This window comes from Pinus tabuliformis, chromosome X (genome assembly GCF_031772625.1).
Source record: "Pinus tabuliformis cultivar Carrire ecotype Pingquan chromosome X, CPIR1, whole genome shotgun sequence".
Taxonomy (NCBI): domain Eukaryota; kingdom Viridiplantae; phylum Streptophyta; class Pinopsida; order Pinales; family Pinaceae; genus Pinus; species Pinus tabuliformis.
The window spans coordinates 253,923,127-253,939,998 of record NC_142308.1 but is presented as its reverse complement, the minus strand read 5'-3'; the positions used below and the strand labels follow the sequence as shown (position 1 = coordinate 253,939,998).

Here is a 16,872-nt window from a genome sequence, read left to right as displayed (position 1 = left end):
CTATAGTAGGTAACTGGAGGAATGAGGATGCTACTTCAAGTGAAGTAGTGGAGATTACTATTTATAAACAACTTGTGTTTTCACTTATGTATTTGGTGAACACACAACCAGACATGTGTTTTGCAGTTAACCATCTTAGTCATTCCATGGTTAAGCCAACCAAAATATATTGGAAGACAGTTAAACATTTGTTGAGATACCTCAGAGGCACCACTCAGTTTGGTCTTTGGTACAAACGGATAGAGGGAGTGAAGCTTCAAGGATTCATAGATGTAGATTAGGCATGGATTCCATTCAATAGGAAGATAACATTAGGTAGAATCTTCAGTATTGGGTCAATAGTAGTTTCTTGTTACAGCAGGAAGCAAAGATCAGTTGCACTCATTTCAGCAGAAGCAGAGTACATGGTTGTTAGTCAAGCAGCTTGTGAGGATATCTAGATGAGGAAGATCCTTGTTAGGTTTTTTGGTCAGTAGATGGATCTAAAAATGATTTACTATGACAACTAGAGTTGTATCAAACTCTCTGAGAATCCAATTTTTCATTATCAGTCCAAGCATATTGACATTCGGTATCACCATCTATGAGATTGTGTGCAGAGGAGAATCATGTTGTTGGAGTACATTTGTTAGGCCCCTATACTACTAGTGTAACCCCTTATTGTTATTAGTACAACCAACTTAGTGTAACCCATGTAGTGCCCATATTGTTACTATTGTGCCACATAGAAGCCCACTATTGTTTTTTTTTTTAACAGGGACGGTTATGGTGCTTTATATTAATCTTAGGCAAAATGCCAAATTCTGATTACACTTTGAACTTCTTTGTCCTGCTGCATTTCTTTGCTGAAAATGTAGCTGTAGCTTACAGTTTTCTTCCTAAGATAGACCCCTACTGAGATGATTTCAGCAATTTTCCCCCACTTGAAAATACAAACAAATTGGTTTAGGAGCAGGCAGTAAACCATGACAGCAGATTAATTACGGAATGGGCTCCCATGATTCTTCATCCTCTTTCTTTTTGGTCCCAGCAGAAAGGAGGACAGCTTTATTGGCTTCGATATCCGCCTTTTTATTGTGGATTCTTAGCACGTGGTAGTATTTCAGATCCTGAAAGCTTTTTTCCATATCTTTGGTCCTGATGATCAGCCTTGCAAGGTTGAGGTCCTGTACTGGGGTGTTGGAAATCATTGCATTTATAATGACTTGAGAGTCACCTATGACGATTGCTTCCTTTATGTCCAGATCTTTGAGGATCTTGAGACCTTGGAATAGGGCCAAGGCTTCAGCTTGGATGCTGGTAGTGTAATCTAGTCCCCAGGCGTAGGAGTGAATTTTTTCCCCGGATTGGTTTAGGACAACGCCTCCTGCACCTGCTTTGCCCGGATTTCCCTTAGCAGCTCCGTCAAAGAAAAGGAAGTGTCTTGCTTGCGATTTTAGCCACTCTTGAAAGTCATTCTCAGGTTTTCTTATTTGCCATTCTTTGAGGGTGGGGACTTTTTTGTCTGCTGGCTGAAATGGTAGTTCAAGCTGTGATCCCCATGCTATGTCCTGCTGTCTGAGGTTGCTGTCATCTTTTATATCCATTAGGCATTCCTTTATATGGCTTTTTATCTTGGCTTCCAGGGCTTTGTGATTCTGCTTTGTGTCTCTAAAGATTCTTTTGTTTCGCTCTATCCACAGCTGCCAACAGATGATTTTTGGGAGGACAGCCCATGTTGCTTTGATAATCAGATTTTTGGGGGGAGGACCTGGGAATCTGTTTGACCATTCAGCGAAAAGATCGTAAGAGGAGCCAGGGACAGCGAAATTTGGATCTAACTCGTGAGTGAATTGGGACCAAATTTGCCTGGAGAAATTACATTCAAGCAGCAGGTGATTTACAGTCTCAACGCTTTCATTACACAGTGGGCACATGGAAGGACCGTGGAAGCCTTTTTTCTGCAGATTGTCATACGTTAATATTTTCCCATGACAGAATGCCCAGGCAAAGAAATCGACCTTGGGCCATGAGGGCTGACGCCAAACGCTTTGCCACGGGGCTGGATTCTGAGGGACGTGGGGTTTCTCAATCAGTTTGGCGTACCCCTGAGCGACTGCATAGCCTTTGATGTTTGATCCCCAGCCCATCTCGTCTCTCTTCTTCAAATGCGTGGGAGCCAGTCCTTGGAGGGCGTCTAACAGCGTGCTCCACTCAGCTTTCAGATTGTCCGGCACATTTAGATGCTTCCAGCCTGCCCAAATCAGATTGCTCCAGCAAGAAATATCCCACAGAGATTTCATTCCTTCTCTGTCCATCCAACAGCGCAGCGAGTTAATGGAGGCTCTGGCTTCAATTGGCTCTTTGTTCATGATTCTGTCAGACCAGATATTGATTTTTTTACCGTTGCCTGGAATCCAGAAGGAGTGGTCGATGATTAGAGATGCGGCTCTGTCATAAATTTTGAGGAAAGTCGAGTTAGCCAGGCGGATCACATTTTTTAAGCATCTTAGTCTTGGTCCTCTGAAATATTTTTTCCAGATCACCTTTTGAGCCCAGCCAGGATTGGGGGCGATGATCCTCCACACTATTTTTGCAGCCATTGCTACATTTTGTTGACGAAGGTTCTTAAAATTTAGGCCACCTTCCCATAGAGGCTTGGATATGGTATCCCAGCTGACAAGAGGAATTTTTTTTTCATTTTGTTTCCCTCCTTTCCAAAAAAATCTCCTTATGTATTCCTCCATTTTGTTTAGGATAGATGCCGGAGCGAGGAGACCTGCAAACTGGAATAAGGGCAAGCTGTTAAGAACTGATTTGATTAGAACTGTTTTGCCTGCAGCATTCAGCCAGGAGTAACCCCAGGCTTGGATCTTTGCCTTGAACTTTTCTAACTGAGGAAGCCAATCTTTGCTGGTAGATCTCTTTTGAGATATTGGAAGTCCCAGATATTTGAAGGTTGACCAGGTGGAGGAAGCTTCGAAACCCAAACATCTTGATATGGCAGATAGCAGCCTAGGCGAAGTGTTCCAACTGAAAATATGGCATTTGCTTTTGTTGACCACACTGCCTGAAGCTTCACTAAATTCGTCCAGCACCTCTTTAAACTTTGTAGCAGAAGGAACAGAGGCAGGACCTAGCAACAATGTGTCATCTGCAAATAAAGCATGATTGATATTTTTGGTTCCTCTAGCAATGCGCAATCCATTGATCTCTTGGTCCTGCAGCTTTTTATCAAGCAGGAAGCTGAGGGCTGAGGCCTGTATGACAAAGAGCAGGGGGGATAGAGGGCACCCCTGCCTGAGTCCTCTCGAGGCTTTAAAGAAGTCAGTGGCTCTTCCGTTAACAAGAGGAGCTATCCATGGCTCCGAAATGCAAGCCCGTATCCAATTAATGAAATTTGTACCAAAACCTAGCTTACACATGACATTCAATAGAAAGCTATGATTGACTCGATCAAAAGCATTTGCTAAATCAAGTTTGATCACCATACCTTGTTCTTTACGGAGTTGGCTCGAATGTATTGCTTCCTGGACCAGAAGAAAATTGTCCACGATCTGCCTCCCATAGATGAAACCTCCTTGGTTCTCTGGGATTATTTTGGGAAGGATAAACTTCAATCTATTTGCAATTACTTTGGTGATCAACTTGTACCCTGTATTACATAGAGAGATTGGCCGAAATCTGTTGAAGTTGTTGGCCCCTTTTTCTTTGGGTATGAGTGCTAAAAACGCAGAGTTTGTACTGCCTCCGATTTTCTGAATGTTTTGGGATTTTTGGACCATTTTGAGAAGATCTTTTTCAATAATTGGCCAGCACGCTTGGAGGAATCTAGCTGAGAAACCATCCGGTCCTGGGGCCTTGTCCGGATCCATGTCGAAGAGCGCCTTTTTCACCTCCTCTTTTGTGACTTTGGTCTCCAGCAATTCATTGATTCGCTGAGAAATTACAGAGGGTATATTATGCAATATCTCCGGAGAATGACTTGGGTCCTTGTCTTCACTATATAAGATCTGAAAGTGAGTAAACGCAACTCTCTTTATATGCTCGAAGTCCTTATGGATATCTCCCTCCTCTTTAATTTCTGAGATAGTGTTGAAGCATTTCCTTGCCTGGGCTTGCTTATGAAAATAGGCAGTGTTCCTATCCCCTGCTTTGAGCCAGAGGTTCCGAGATTTCAATCTCCAATACTCTTCTTCAGCTAAACAGGCCTTGTGATATTGCTGTTGCAGATGGGTTTCTTGTTCTACTGAGTCCTTAGTAAGTACTGCGTTTTCCATACCAGTTTGGTGAGAAATAAGAGCTGCTTTAATGGATTTCCTTGTTGTGGTTGGGCTGGGCAGCGTTTTGGCCCATCTTTTTAGGACTCTTTTCATTCTTCTGAGTTTTTCCTCCCAAATGTAGAATGGCGATCCATTGACCGGATGATTCCAACATTCTTTGACTATTTGCATGAAATCATTCTCCTTTACCCAAAGAGGACTGAACCTAAATGGGATGGGGCCCAGATCATGATGAGCTAACAATTCTAACATAATGGGCTTATGATCAGAGGTGCTGTTGGCAAGGATATTCATTCTAGGCTCTAATCCTAGCAGCAGAAAGGAGCTTTGAATTATAAACCTATCTAGCCTGGCGGCAATGTGGCCAGGGCCCAATCTTTTATTAGTCCAAGAGTACTTACCTGAGGAGGGTTTAATGTCCAGCATATCCCAGTCTTGCACTATGTCCTCAACCCATTCTCTGGCCGGATCTCTGACTATGCTGCCTCCCCTTTTTTCTGAAGGGTGAAGGGTAAGATTGAAATCGCCAGCAACTATTATGTTCTCCAAATCTGTCTGATCTGCTTGCTGTCTTAGAGAGTCCCAGCATACTTTTTTTTCCCCAACGTTGACTGGAGAGTAAACGTTGAAGAGGCAGAACGTTAGCTTAGTGTCCAGATTCTGCATTTTTAGCATCAACCAATGGGTTTCCCTGGTCTCTAATAGGACTGTAAACTTATTGGGGTTCCAGAGAGTACCTATTCCTCCTGAGGCGCCCCGGGCGGAGATTGCTCTTGCTTCACTTTTATTCCAAACTTTCTTGCTTGTTTGGAGGAAGACTATGTCTTCCAGTTTTGTCTCCTGGACGAGAAGTAGATCTGGGGTTTCTGTCCTAATTAGGCTTCTGATGGCTTCTTCTTTCATTTTTCTCCCCATCCCTCTGCAGTTCCAGGAGATGACCTTCATTATTTATGTTTCAGATGAGCTCCCTTGGAGCCTTGGGGCGGGTTTTTCAATATCTTTGGCTTTGAAGCTAGCATTTTTTCCAAGGTTGGCTGGCTTCCCTGGAGTTTTTCTTTGTAAGTCTCCTGTTCCCTTTTTTCTCTATCTGTTTTCCGGCCTCTTGTTGATCTTCTTACCGGGGTGTGGGATTCTCCTATTTCTCCTTCCTCTTCTGATTCCTCCATTTGCTGCTCTTCTTCTTCTTCTTCCGTGAACATGCCTTTTGGGCTTGGTCTTTTGAGAGAGGCCGGTGGAGCTTCTTCCTCGTCCTCTTGGGCTGTGACTTTGAGGTTTTCCACTTCTCTGGGGGAAGCTGGGGTTGAGCTTTTCCTTGAGGATTCTGGCTTTTGGTTCTCTACCTCTGGAGTGCCTTCTGTCGGTTGGCTTAAGAGGATGAATTTGTTTTCTTGCACCTTTTTGGTAGGAGGCTTCTGGACATTACCCTGAAAGTTTCCTTTGCCAGATGGTCCACCCTGTTTCTGTCCCCTATGATTGGCTCTGGCTCTTTTTACTTGATTCCATCCCTCTTCGTTTCCTTTCTCTGGCTCTGGATTAGTCGGGCAGTTTCTAGCGAAGTGCCCATACACGTGGCATTTCCTGCATTTGAATGGCAGTTGTTCATAATCCAAGATCTGCACATGGGACCAGCTACCAACTCTGAGTTTGATTGCTTCTGGTAGACCTTCCTCTAGATCTACCTCCACACAGATCCTGGCACAATCGTACTGATCCTTGTTGCTTGCCCGGTCTATGAATTTCCCTAGGGAGTTGCCAATGTGTTTCAAAGATTCCCAGTTCCAACAGTGAACCGGCAGATTTGGTAGACGAACCCATACTGGAACAGCCTTGGGGACATCTACCGCTGGGTCAAAATCCGGGGTCCATTTGTTCAGGTAGAGACCCTGAGGACCCATGAAATACGGTCCATTTCGAAAGATCAGGTCTTTGTCTTCTTTGGAGGTAAATTCAAAAAGAAAAAACCCTCTTCCTAGAAAATAAGAGGTAACACTTTGGCTGATCAGAGGCGCCCAGTTCCTGTTCACCCATTGCTCTGTAGTTTTTGGGGAGGGCCAAAGTCCCGTGAATTGGCCAATAAGACCCCGATCCGCCAATGACAAAGCAACTTGCATGGGAGTCTCCGGAGGCAAGGAGATCTCTGGAATTTCATCTAGCTTCTTGACGAATTTGGAGGCATCGATTCTCTTTTTCGGAGGCAGACCTGCCAGGAGGTGATTGAATGCGTCTACAGCAGGACTGGAGGGCGGATCATGGCCCTGAGACTCCATCAGGTTTGATGCCGGCCGCCACACGGGCAGCACAGCACAGGTCGCACTCCAGCCAGAAGCGGAGCTGAATGCTTAAGATCCGATCAGATCTGGATCAAGAAGGCCCGCGGGATTCAGGATCGGCGAGTAGCAGGGTCTCAGGCTTTGAGCCCGCAGGGGGCGGGTCTCGAGAGGAGCCGAGGCTCGCAGCAGGCCTGATCAAGGATGCCCAGTGCTCGCGATCGCATACAATATGACAAGATTAATCGACAATGCTTATGCCCAGAAGCCCACTATTGTTATTATTGTGCCCTTACATTATTATTGTTATGTCGGCTCTGATTATGTTATGACCCCTTAGACTCCTATATATAGAAAGGAGGTCTTTTCATTTGTATCATCCAAGAATTGTTCATTTATGTAATGTAAAGGAGGCTTCCCCCTCGAAGAGGCTGAATTCTAAGGCGTTGATCTATCTTTTCTATCTTTTCTTGAGCTGGTTTCATAACATTTGGTATCAGAGCTTTGGATTCTAGGGTTTCGCTGCTCCAAACAGGTCATCGTGGAATTTTCACTATAACTTTTTTCTATGACGTTTCAGAAGTTGAAAAAAAAAACCCATTTGAGAAGAAATTGAGCTGAACCTTGGGTCCAAATTTTAGAGCTTTTCGCGCGATATTTGCGGAGATATGATTTGAGGAAGTTGGTCTTTTTGTAGACTCCTGAATTACATTCAAAACAGGTGACCTGGGGAAAATCGTCATAATTTTCTCTCTGGAGATCGGATTGAAATTTCATAAGAAGGTACAGAAAGAGGACAGACTATAGTTTCTTGTGTGTGTGTTTTAGATTCAAAGGTTGAAACAGTGACTCGTGGCACGTCGTACAAGTTCGCTTTACTGAACGAGTCTAAAAGCAAGTCACTGTGGGAGATTTCACATAACTCTTCCTTGGAGAATCCAATTTGGCTCAGACTTGTGGCATTGGAAAGAGGACGTAGAAGGCTACTACAAGTAGCAATTTTAGAACTGGATGATCCGAAATTACAGAGATACATTAGATTCAATATCAGGCTTCTATAAAGTGAAAAAAGGTGTGTAGTTTTTTTTTTAAATTTTTGTGTAAGCTTGGTTTAAAGGAATTCAAAGGGCATAGTAAAGCATTATTATCGGTAACGGATGCCCCGAGGAAAGAAAATGCAAACACCTAGTAAGGAACCTGAAAGCTTTAGCATGACTCATGAAGAAGAGGAAGAAATGCTACATGGTATATCAAAATTACAAGAACAAGTGCAACAAATGTCACGCTCACAAAAGCTAACAGAAGCTAAGATAAGTGGCGTGGAATCTAAGATAAATGGCATGGAATCTAAGATAAAGGGCATGGAAGCTAAGATGGATTATTCAAAGACAGATTTGGAGAGAGACATGGCAGATTTGAAGATAGATTTGAAGACAGACATGGAAGAATTGAAGAAGTTGCTACAAGAAAGGGTCACTAATGGTGAAAAGGTAGTAAAGGAAACTCATGATGAGAACAAAAGAAATGTTAATCATGATTCCATAGACGCTAATGTTGGATCAAAGAATCACCATATTCCAAAAATCGATATGAGGAAGTTTGATGGCAAGGATCCCGCTACATGGATATTACAGATGGAGCAATTCTTCGATCTCAATAATGTGCAAAACGCACAAAAGGTACGTATGGCAACTGTATATTTGGAACCAAATCAGTTTGTATGGTATCAATGGCTTTGCTCTCGTAAACAATTTATCACTTGGGCAATTTTTACGAAAGAATTGATAGCACATTATGAAGATACAAAAAGCAACACTTTTTTTAGCCAATTGATAAGTCTCAAACAAAAGGGTTCAGTAATGGAGCACATTGAGGAGTTCCAAAAATTGAACATAAGGGTAAAAGATATTCCAGAGGAGCATAGGATTGATGTGTTCATAGGGTCTTTAAAGGATAATATCCAACATGATGTTTGCCTTTGGGAACCTGATTCATTAGAGAAGGCATTCAGGTTAGCAAGAAAAATGGAAAGCAAAATTATGGCAACCAGGAAGCATACCACTCACAACTATAAAGACGGAAGTGTTGTTGCCCCTAGTCTTCCACAACCTATAAGGTTGACACCACAACAATTGGAAGAAAAAAGAGGAAAAGGTCTTTGTTACAGTTGTGATAGCAAATACACTAAAGGTCATAAGTGTGCTGAGAAGAAATTATTCTACATAGATTGTGAAGAGGAAGAAGAAAAGGAGCAAGAAAGGTCAAAAGAAGAAGATATACTCCAGGAACAAAGCCTAGATGAAGAAAAAATAAATCCGACCATATCTTGTAATGCATTGGTGGGAATTACCACTCCTCAAACCATCAAGATAGAAGGACAAATCAAGAAGAAAAAGGTAATAGTGTTGATTGATTCAGGAAGCACCCACAATTTTATTCATTGTAGGGTAGCAAAAGAATTGAATTGCTTCCTATATCCAGCACCAGAGTGTCAAGTGATGATTGCAAATGGAGGAACAATAAATTGCTCTGGAAAGTGCCATAATATCAAGCTATCCATGGGAGAATATGTATTGACTAGCCCAATGCTTTCCATTCCAATGGGAGGTGCGGATGGTGTACTAGGAGTCCAATGGCTACAATCCTTGGCAACAATAGCTTTTAATTTTCAAGAACTTTTCATCAAATTTTCTACGAAAGGAAAGGAAGTTGAATTAAGGGGTATTGCAGGGAAACCATGAAAGATAATCAGCTCTCATGGTATGACAAAGCTTCTAAAAAAGGAGCAAAGAGGTGTAATTGCACAATTATGCTCGCTAGATGTTTCCACATTCGAATCATCTATTTCTCTAGATCTCCAAAAAGTCCTGGACAATCATTCCAAGGTATTTGAGACTCCCAAGGGTCTCCCACCTATGCGTGATCATGATCATGCTATTCATCTGATTCCAGGAAGTGTTCCTCCAAACATCAGGCCGTACAGATATCCCTATGTCCAAAAAAGTGAAATTGAATGTATGGTCGCAGAAATGCTAGAGGCTGGTATAATTCAACCGAGTCAAAGTTCTTTCTCAGCTCTAGTAGTACTGGTGCACAAGAAGGATGGATCATGGCGCATGTGTCCAGATTATAGGGAGCTCAACAAGCTCACTATTAAAGATAAGTTCCCCATTCCTGTTATTGATGAATTACTGGATGAATTGCATGGATCAATTTACTTCACCAAGTTGGATCTTCGTTCGGGATATCATCAAATCAGAATGAAGATTGAAGACATTTTGAAAACGGCATTTAGAACTCATGAGGGTCATTATGAATTTTTGGTCATGCCTTTTGGCCTTACCAATGCACCTTCAACATTTCAAGGTTTGATGAATTCAATTTTCAAACCATTCCTTAGAAAATTTGTGTTAGTATTTTTTGATGATATACTAATCTACAACAAGTCTTGGAAGGATCATGTTGAACATGTTGACAGGGTGCTACAACTATTGGAGGAGAAATAATTATATGCAAAAATATCCAAATGTTTTTTTGGAGTCCAGGAGGTGGAATATTTGGGTCATATTGTATCTCATGAAGGAGTTAAGGTAGACCCTAGCAAAATTAAAGCCATTAAGGAATGGAAAATCCCCACATCCATAAAGCATCTGCGAGGATTTCTTGGGTTGACATGGTATTATCGCAAGTTTGTTAAGAATTATGGGAGAATAGCAGCACCTCTAACAACATTATTGAAGAAAGATTCATTTTCATGGACTCCGGAAGCAACAAAGGCCTTTGAACATCTTAAAGAGGCAATGTGCCAAGCACCGGTCTTAGCTACACCAGAGTTCACAAAAACCTTTATTGTGGAATGTGATGCTTCAGTAAATGGAATTGGTGTTGTTCTAATGCAAGATGAAAGACCCATTGCTTTTGAAAGTCATCCAATCAAGGGAAAGTTTTTAAGAAAAGCTATTTATGAGAAGGAAATGTTGGCAATACTCCATGCACTTAAGAAATGGCGACCTTACCGAATGGGAAGACTCTTCAAGGATGAGGATGTGGAAGCTTGTTTTGTGCTATTTCTATTATCCAACCAGATTGGATAAACGAAGCAAGGGATGAATGGAAGAAGGACAAAGAAGTATGGCCACTTATTCAAAAGTTGCAAAAGATCCCAATTCAAACAATATTGCCAGAAATTGAAGAAGAAGGAAAAATCATATTGGAACTTAGAGCAGTCATAAAAACAAGAACCCGACAGCTACGAAATTGATCAATTTCAGAGTATCTCATCAAGTGGAAGAACTTACCCGCTAAAGATTCCACATGGGAGGACAAGAATTTTATACAAAAGCATCAAGAACTACTCAAGCATTGAGGACAACGCTTTTTGAAGGAGAGGGGCATGTTAGGCCCCTATACTACTAGTGTAACCCCTTATTGTTATTATTACAACCCACTTATTATATTGGTGTACCCATGTCGTGCCCATATTGTTACTATTGTGCCACATAGAAGCCCACTATTGTTATTATTGTGCCCTTACATTATTATTGTTATGTCGGCTCTGATTATGTTATGACCCCTTAGAATCCTATATAGAAAGGAGGTCTTTTCATTTGTATCATCCAAGAATTGTTCATTTATGTAATGTAAAGGAGGCTACCCCCTCGAAGAGGCTGAATTCTAAGGCGTTGATCTATCTTTTCTATCTTTTCTTGAGCTGGTTTCATAACAACATTCCTATAGAGGAGCAGGATGGATATATTTTCACAAAGGCACTGTCAAGATGCAAATTTGAGTTGCACAGAGGTAGGATCAGGGTGGATGATAATCTCTTTCTTGTTGAGAAGGAGTGATAAAAATAGAAACAAGAAAAAATTAAGAATTAAATTGTAATTATATTCTCATAGAAATTTATAACAATTAGTTAAGTTAAGATGACTTAGTTGGCTTAGTAAATTCGAGTTGGGAGCTTATCTAGAGTCATGTAGAGTTATCCCTAAATTTTAGCAGCCCAGGTTGAGTTCTTATTGAGTTGTAATTATTTAATTCAATTTAATTGAGTTAAATTCATTTAAACTAGTTCTAACTGATGGAGGAACTAGTGAGAGGTCAAGTGAATTAAATTGAATTTAATTCAAATGCAGTGATCAATTAGATAACTGATAATTCACTCATAAATAACTCATGCATGCAATTTCTAAGAAAGACCCAGTTGATATTAGAGTTCAGGGACAGTGTACTATCAGTTGTAAAACCATCTAAATTAAACCGATGATGCATGTAATAAAAATAAGGCCTATGGATGGATTGTGCAGTTATGGGTGAGGAATTTCCCAATTAAATATGGGATGATTACCAAGGGAACAATGCAAAGAACTAGGAGCTTGGCACGCAACAGATTTGGCTAAGTATGGCTTGAGCTAGTTTGTGAAGCAGTGAGATAGATTGTACTCGTGCAAAGATTGTTCGAGTTAAACAAGCATTGTATTTTCTTCTCAGATCTTCTGGTTAATGAAAAATATAGATAGAAGGGGTTTTTAGCTGAGGATTTCCCTAGAAAAATATTATGTTATGTGTACTTGAAATTCTTTCTTTTTTGCTTCGTGATTTCATCGATCAATTTTTGTTTCCTCTAATGAGTAAAGTAGATTCAAGTTAATTTCTTTAGCGTATCACAATCTGTGGTTTGAATCTACGATAAAATTCTACAAACACAACCACATTTACATGTGGTTAATATATGTTGAAGGTGTATAAATTAATATTAAATTTATTAAACAAAAATTTAATATAAATATAAATATGGAAAAGGGACAAACACAGAAAAGTTGAAGAAATAGAAATCTATTGTGGAGTGGAGCTTGAGGAGGCGACGGTGAGGGTTTTTGCAGGTTTCCCTCATGCAAGTTGTATGTATTTCGCCCAAGGAAACAATGGATAACTCAAAACCATCCTCGCGGGCCATTACAACATCTTCATAGCTACTAACTTGGATCTAACCGCACTGCCCCCTGTGCGTCCATACCATGAATCTGGAATTTTTTATTTTCCATGGTCTAAGTTTGGTTCTAGGTTGATCCTTTTCCCCATGAAGTGCAGCGTCATCCCCATATATGCCAAAGATCCAATAGATCCAGTAATCCACAGGATTGTTCAGATAACATTTTGGCCAAATCTAGAGGTCAGATCATGTCTGTGTATTGTTCTACTCCAAATCATAGCCCAAAAATTCTTAGAATGGTATGTAAGGGAAGCACTATCGGGAACCTGGGGAACACATATTCTTTCACTGACCCTAACAACGTACAAAGATCTTGGCTCTTCTGTGGAACATTGGCACATGTCATGGGTAGAACCGACATATGCCCCATTGCAAAGTTTACATGGCCCTGGTCTAGTGAATCAAGGAAGAGATAGGATACCACTTGGCACAGATCCATCAGATCTAGATCTATTGGCAGTAGATTGATCCCTTTCTCAGACAGATCCACTCACTACTGATCTGGATCTGATTCAAATCTTCATCAAAATGTTGCAAGGAAGGAATATCTGTAGGAGGATCAGGAAGGGGAGGCAGATCTAGGACTTAAAGTATGAAATCCAAACTCACCTAGGCATACTAGCATGCATGCAAAACTTGATTTACACAGGACAAAGTTTACAGGATAATCACACACTATAAGATTATGGTATTGTCTCATATTCGAACATCATCGTTAATCTATGATTGCGAGGTGGATGCTCCAGAACCATCTCAAAGGGAATGGGCTCTTTAAAAGATGCAATTAAAGGGAAGAAAAAAGACCAAACCAAACCAGATTCACCTCCAGAACTACCAGGGCACTATATCGTGGAACAAAAATCCCAGATTCTTGCCTTAGCAGTCTCAATGCCTCAGGTAAATGAGCTATATTCAGATTTTTATACCAAATCAGTCATATGTATGTTTAATGGTTTTTGTCCTAAATCAGACGCTCTAAACCAATGGATATTTTCTACATGGACTCCAAATTTTTAAATTCATTTATGTTCCAAGGGGTTTTTTATTGTCAGATTCAGCACGGTTCAAGATAAGGAATATGTCCTCAATGAGGGACCATGGTTCTGGGGCAATGCAAGACTCTTCATGATTCCTTGGTTCCAAGGTTTTGATGCTAATACAATGGTGGTATCAAAAATATCTGTATGGGTCAGTTTACATAACATCCCACTACACTTCTGGCATCATAAATGTTTAGAAGGTATAGGGAGCTCCCTAGGTAAATTCCTTAAGATTGATGCAGATAGACTTATAAGAGGCATATTCACTTTCACTAGAATATGTGTCGAATTAGACCTTAGCCAAGGTCTACCAGATTGTACTATATTGATTCAAAATAATATACAGTGGACTCAACCATTAGATTACAAAAATACGACTTTTCGATGTTGTGGATGTCTACAAACAGGTCACCTTCACAGTGCCTACCCACAAGATAAAAAAGACCACAAAAGGAATAAGAAACAATTCAAAAAGCCAAAATGTTGGCAATGCACGGATCCCCTCGAAGAAGAAGCAGAAGAAGCAGAGATAACCAAAAATAATGCAGAAAAGGATGTATAGAACATCCAGAACATCACACAAAAGGAAGAGATAGATCACACCTTTGCCTGCATTCTGAGGCCCAATAACCCTTTGCAGCAACATGAGACGCATACATCAGGAATGGAAGTAGGTGGCAACAAACGAACTCATGGATTAGATGGATTTGACTCTGACAAAGAATATCTAGCAAATTCAAAATAAAATCAAATGTCCATTGTAACACCACTCCCAACACTGGAGGTTGGCAAAAAGTGGAAAAGAAGAAAGGTAGAAAAGAATAGGTTAGTTGTAATTTTTTAGTTTTTTATGAATTCTGTAAAAACAAGATCAGAGAATATTGCATATGCTCTTTAGCATCTACAACATGTAATTTTGCTCATTATGACTAAAATTATGATTTTTCCAAGGGAAATTATATATATCTATATATCTATATATATATATATATATATATATATATATATATATATATATATATATATATATATATATATATATATATATATATATCTATATATATATATATATATATATATATATATATATATATATATATATATATATATATATATATAATTATATAATTTACTACTAACTTTTATATTGTTTATTAATAATGCTTTATAAATATAAATAACTAATTATTATTATTATTTTATATTAACTAATTAACTAATAATGTTTTATATTAAAAAAATAATATAAATATTTTTTTTAATAATTTATAGTAATTATTATTAATTAATTAAACTCAAGGATTTATATTTAACCCAAGGACTAATATTAAAAAGCCTATAAATAACATTATACCCAACGAATATGAACCCTTAAATTAATAAACCCAAGGAAATAATGTTAAGCCCAAGGGATCAATATTATAAATTCAAGGTATAAAAACCCTAAGATAAATATTATAAACCCTAAAACAATCATGGTTAACCATGATTGATTTTCATATTGAGACAATATTTTTCACAATGCGACATTGGACCATGGTTGATTTTCATATTGAGAAAATCTTTATCACAGTGTGACTTTGGATCGAGGTTGACCATGATTATAAACTTAATGGATTTATATTAAACCCAAATATTAATATTATAAACCTATTGTAGCACCTACAACCACCCTCTAAAATATTTCCTTCGCCTCGTTTTGGAGCCTCCCTCATTAAATCTTAGCAGCTTATCTTGCACTGCTCAGGTACTTGCATTTTCATTTGAAATTATTTGTCGCTTTACAACTTGTGTCCTCTTACCTAATTTTCTGTCTAACCATAATATGAACCCCTATGACTTGGTTGATCCAATTCTTGCAGTTCCTTGGAAAACTGCGCAATCCTAGAGGGCAACCAACCTTGCTCTCAACAATTGCACAGAGTAGCCCAGCAGTGACCCTTACTCTCAAGAATTGAACATATCATCCCAATAGTGAGCTTCAGATCTAGAAATGCGTAGACCCAGCTAACAGCTTGTCTTCAGCTAGGAAATTACGTAGAGCATGAGAGGCAGTCAGAGCCACTCAACCCAGGAATTCAAAAGCATTCTCTCATATGTTGCCCGATGCATATGCTGGCAAGTTGCTTGGTTCCCTTCGGAGCTGTGCAATCTCTCCATTCATGCATGGCAACCTTTCCTGAAAAAGAAAAAGCAAAAATCCAAAAAGAATCCCTAAAAAATAGGAATATATTTTTAGCACTAGGAGTGACACTTGAGCTAGTTTTAGAAAAATGTCGCCACTTGTCACTTTTCCTTGATTTTTGGCATGTTGTTATGGAACCAGATCAAGAAAAAGATAGAAAAGATAGATCAACGGCTTAGAATTCAGCCTCTTCGAGGGGGCAACCTCCTTTTCATTACATAATTGAACAATTCTTGGATGATACAAATGAAAAGACCTCCTTTCTATATATAGGAGTCTAAGGGGTCATAACATAATTAGAGTCGACATAACAATAATAATGTAAGGGCACAATAATAGCAATAGTGGGCTTTTATGGGGCACAATAGTAACAATATGGGCACTACATGGGTACATCAATATAATAAGTGGGTTGTACTAATAACAATAAGGGGTTACACTAGTAGTATAGGGGCCTAACATACCCTCTCCTTCAAAAAGTGTTGTCTCAACGCTTGAGTAGTTCTTGATACTTCTATATAAAATTCTTGTCCTCCCATGTGGAATCTTCAGCAGGTAAGTTCTTCCACTTGATGAGATACTCTGAAATTGATAGATTTTGTAGCTTTCGAGTTCTTGTTTCTGTGACTGCTCCAAGTTCCAATATGATTTTTCCTTCCTCTTCAATTTCAGGCCCTATTGTTTGAATTGGGATCTTTTACAACTTTTGAATAAGTGGCCATACTTCTTCACCCTTCTTCCATTCATCCCTTGATTCATTTATCCAATCTGGTTGGATAATAGAAATAGCACAAAACAATGCTTCCACATCCTCATCCTTTCTTGAGAGTGCATCTGCGACAAAATTTTTCTTCCATTTTCTATAGATGATGTCAAAGTCATATCCAACATATTTGTGACACATTTTTTCTGTTCTTCTAAAGATAATAGTTGTTCTAAAAAGTATTTAAGACTATCATGATCCATTTTTACCTTGAAGAGTCTTCCCATTCGGTAAGGTTGCCATTTTTTAAGTGCATGTAGTATTGCCAACATTTCCTTCTCATAAATAGCTTGCTTGAGATGTAGCAGTAAGAATACCCAATCACCTACATCAAAACATTTTTCACTATGACGTTGATCT

General features: G+C 39.4%; 1 protein-coding gene across 1 annotated transcript; it reads right to left on the bottom strand.

Moving 5' to 3' along the window:
* Positions 1-980: 980 nt before the first annotated feature.
* On the bottom strand, positions 981-6,529 carry LOC149139331 (uncharacterized). Its single transcript, XM_089450683.1, has 3 exons — positions 6,253-6,529; positions 5,381-6,105; positions 981-5,102 (listed from the first exon to the last, which is right to left on the bottom strand). The coding sequence occupies exons 1-3, from the start codon at positions 6,527-6,529 to the stop codon at positions 981-983; spliced, it is 5,124 nt and encodes a 1,707-aa protein (XP_089306809.1).
* Between the last annotated feature and the right edge of the window lie 10,343 nt (positions 6,530-16,872).

What these genes read in the sequence shown, in the direction of transcription:
- LOC149139331 (XM_089450683.1), bottom strand. Translation starts at nt 6,529, where the DNA reads ATGGAGTCTCAGGGCCATGATCCGCCCTCCAGTCCTGCTGTAGACGCA. An exon ending in GGCGCCTCTGATCAGCCAAA is followed by an intron (nt 6,106 to 6,252) that starts GTGTTACCTCTT and finishes ATTTTGACCCAG; the next exon opens with CGGTAGATGTCCCCAAGGCT. An exon ending in TAGGAGAATCCCACACCCCG is followed by an intron (nt 5,103 to 5,380) that starts GTAAGAAGATCA and finishes CTTCTCGTCCAG; the next exon opens with GAGACAAAACTGGAAGACAT.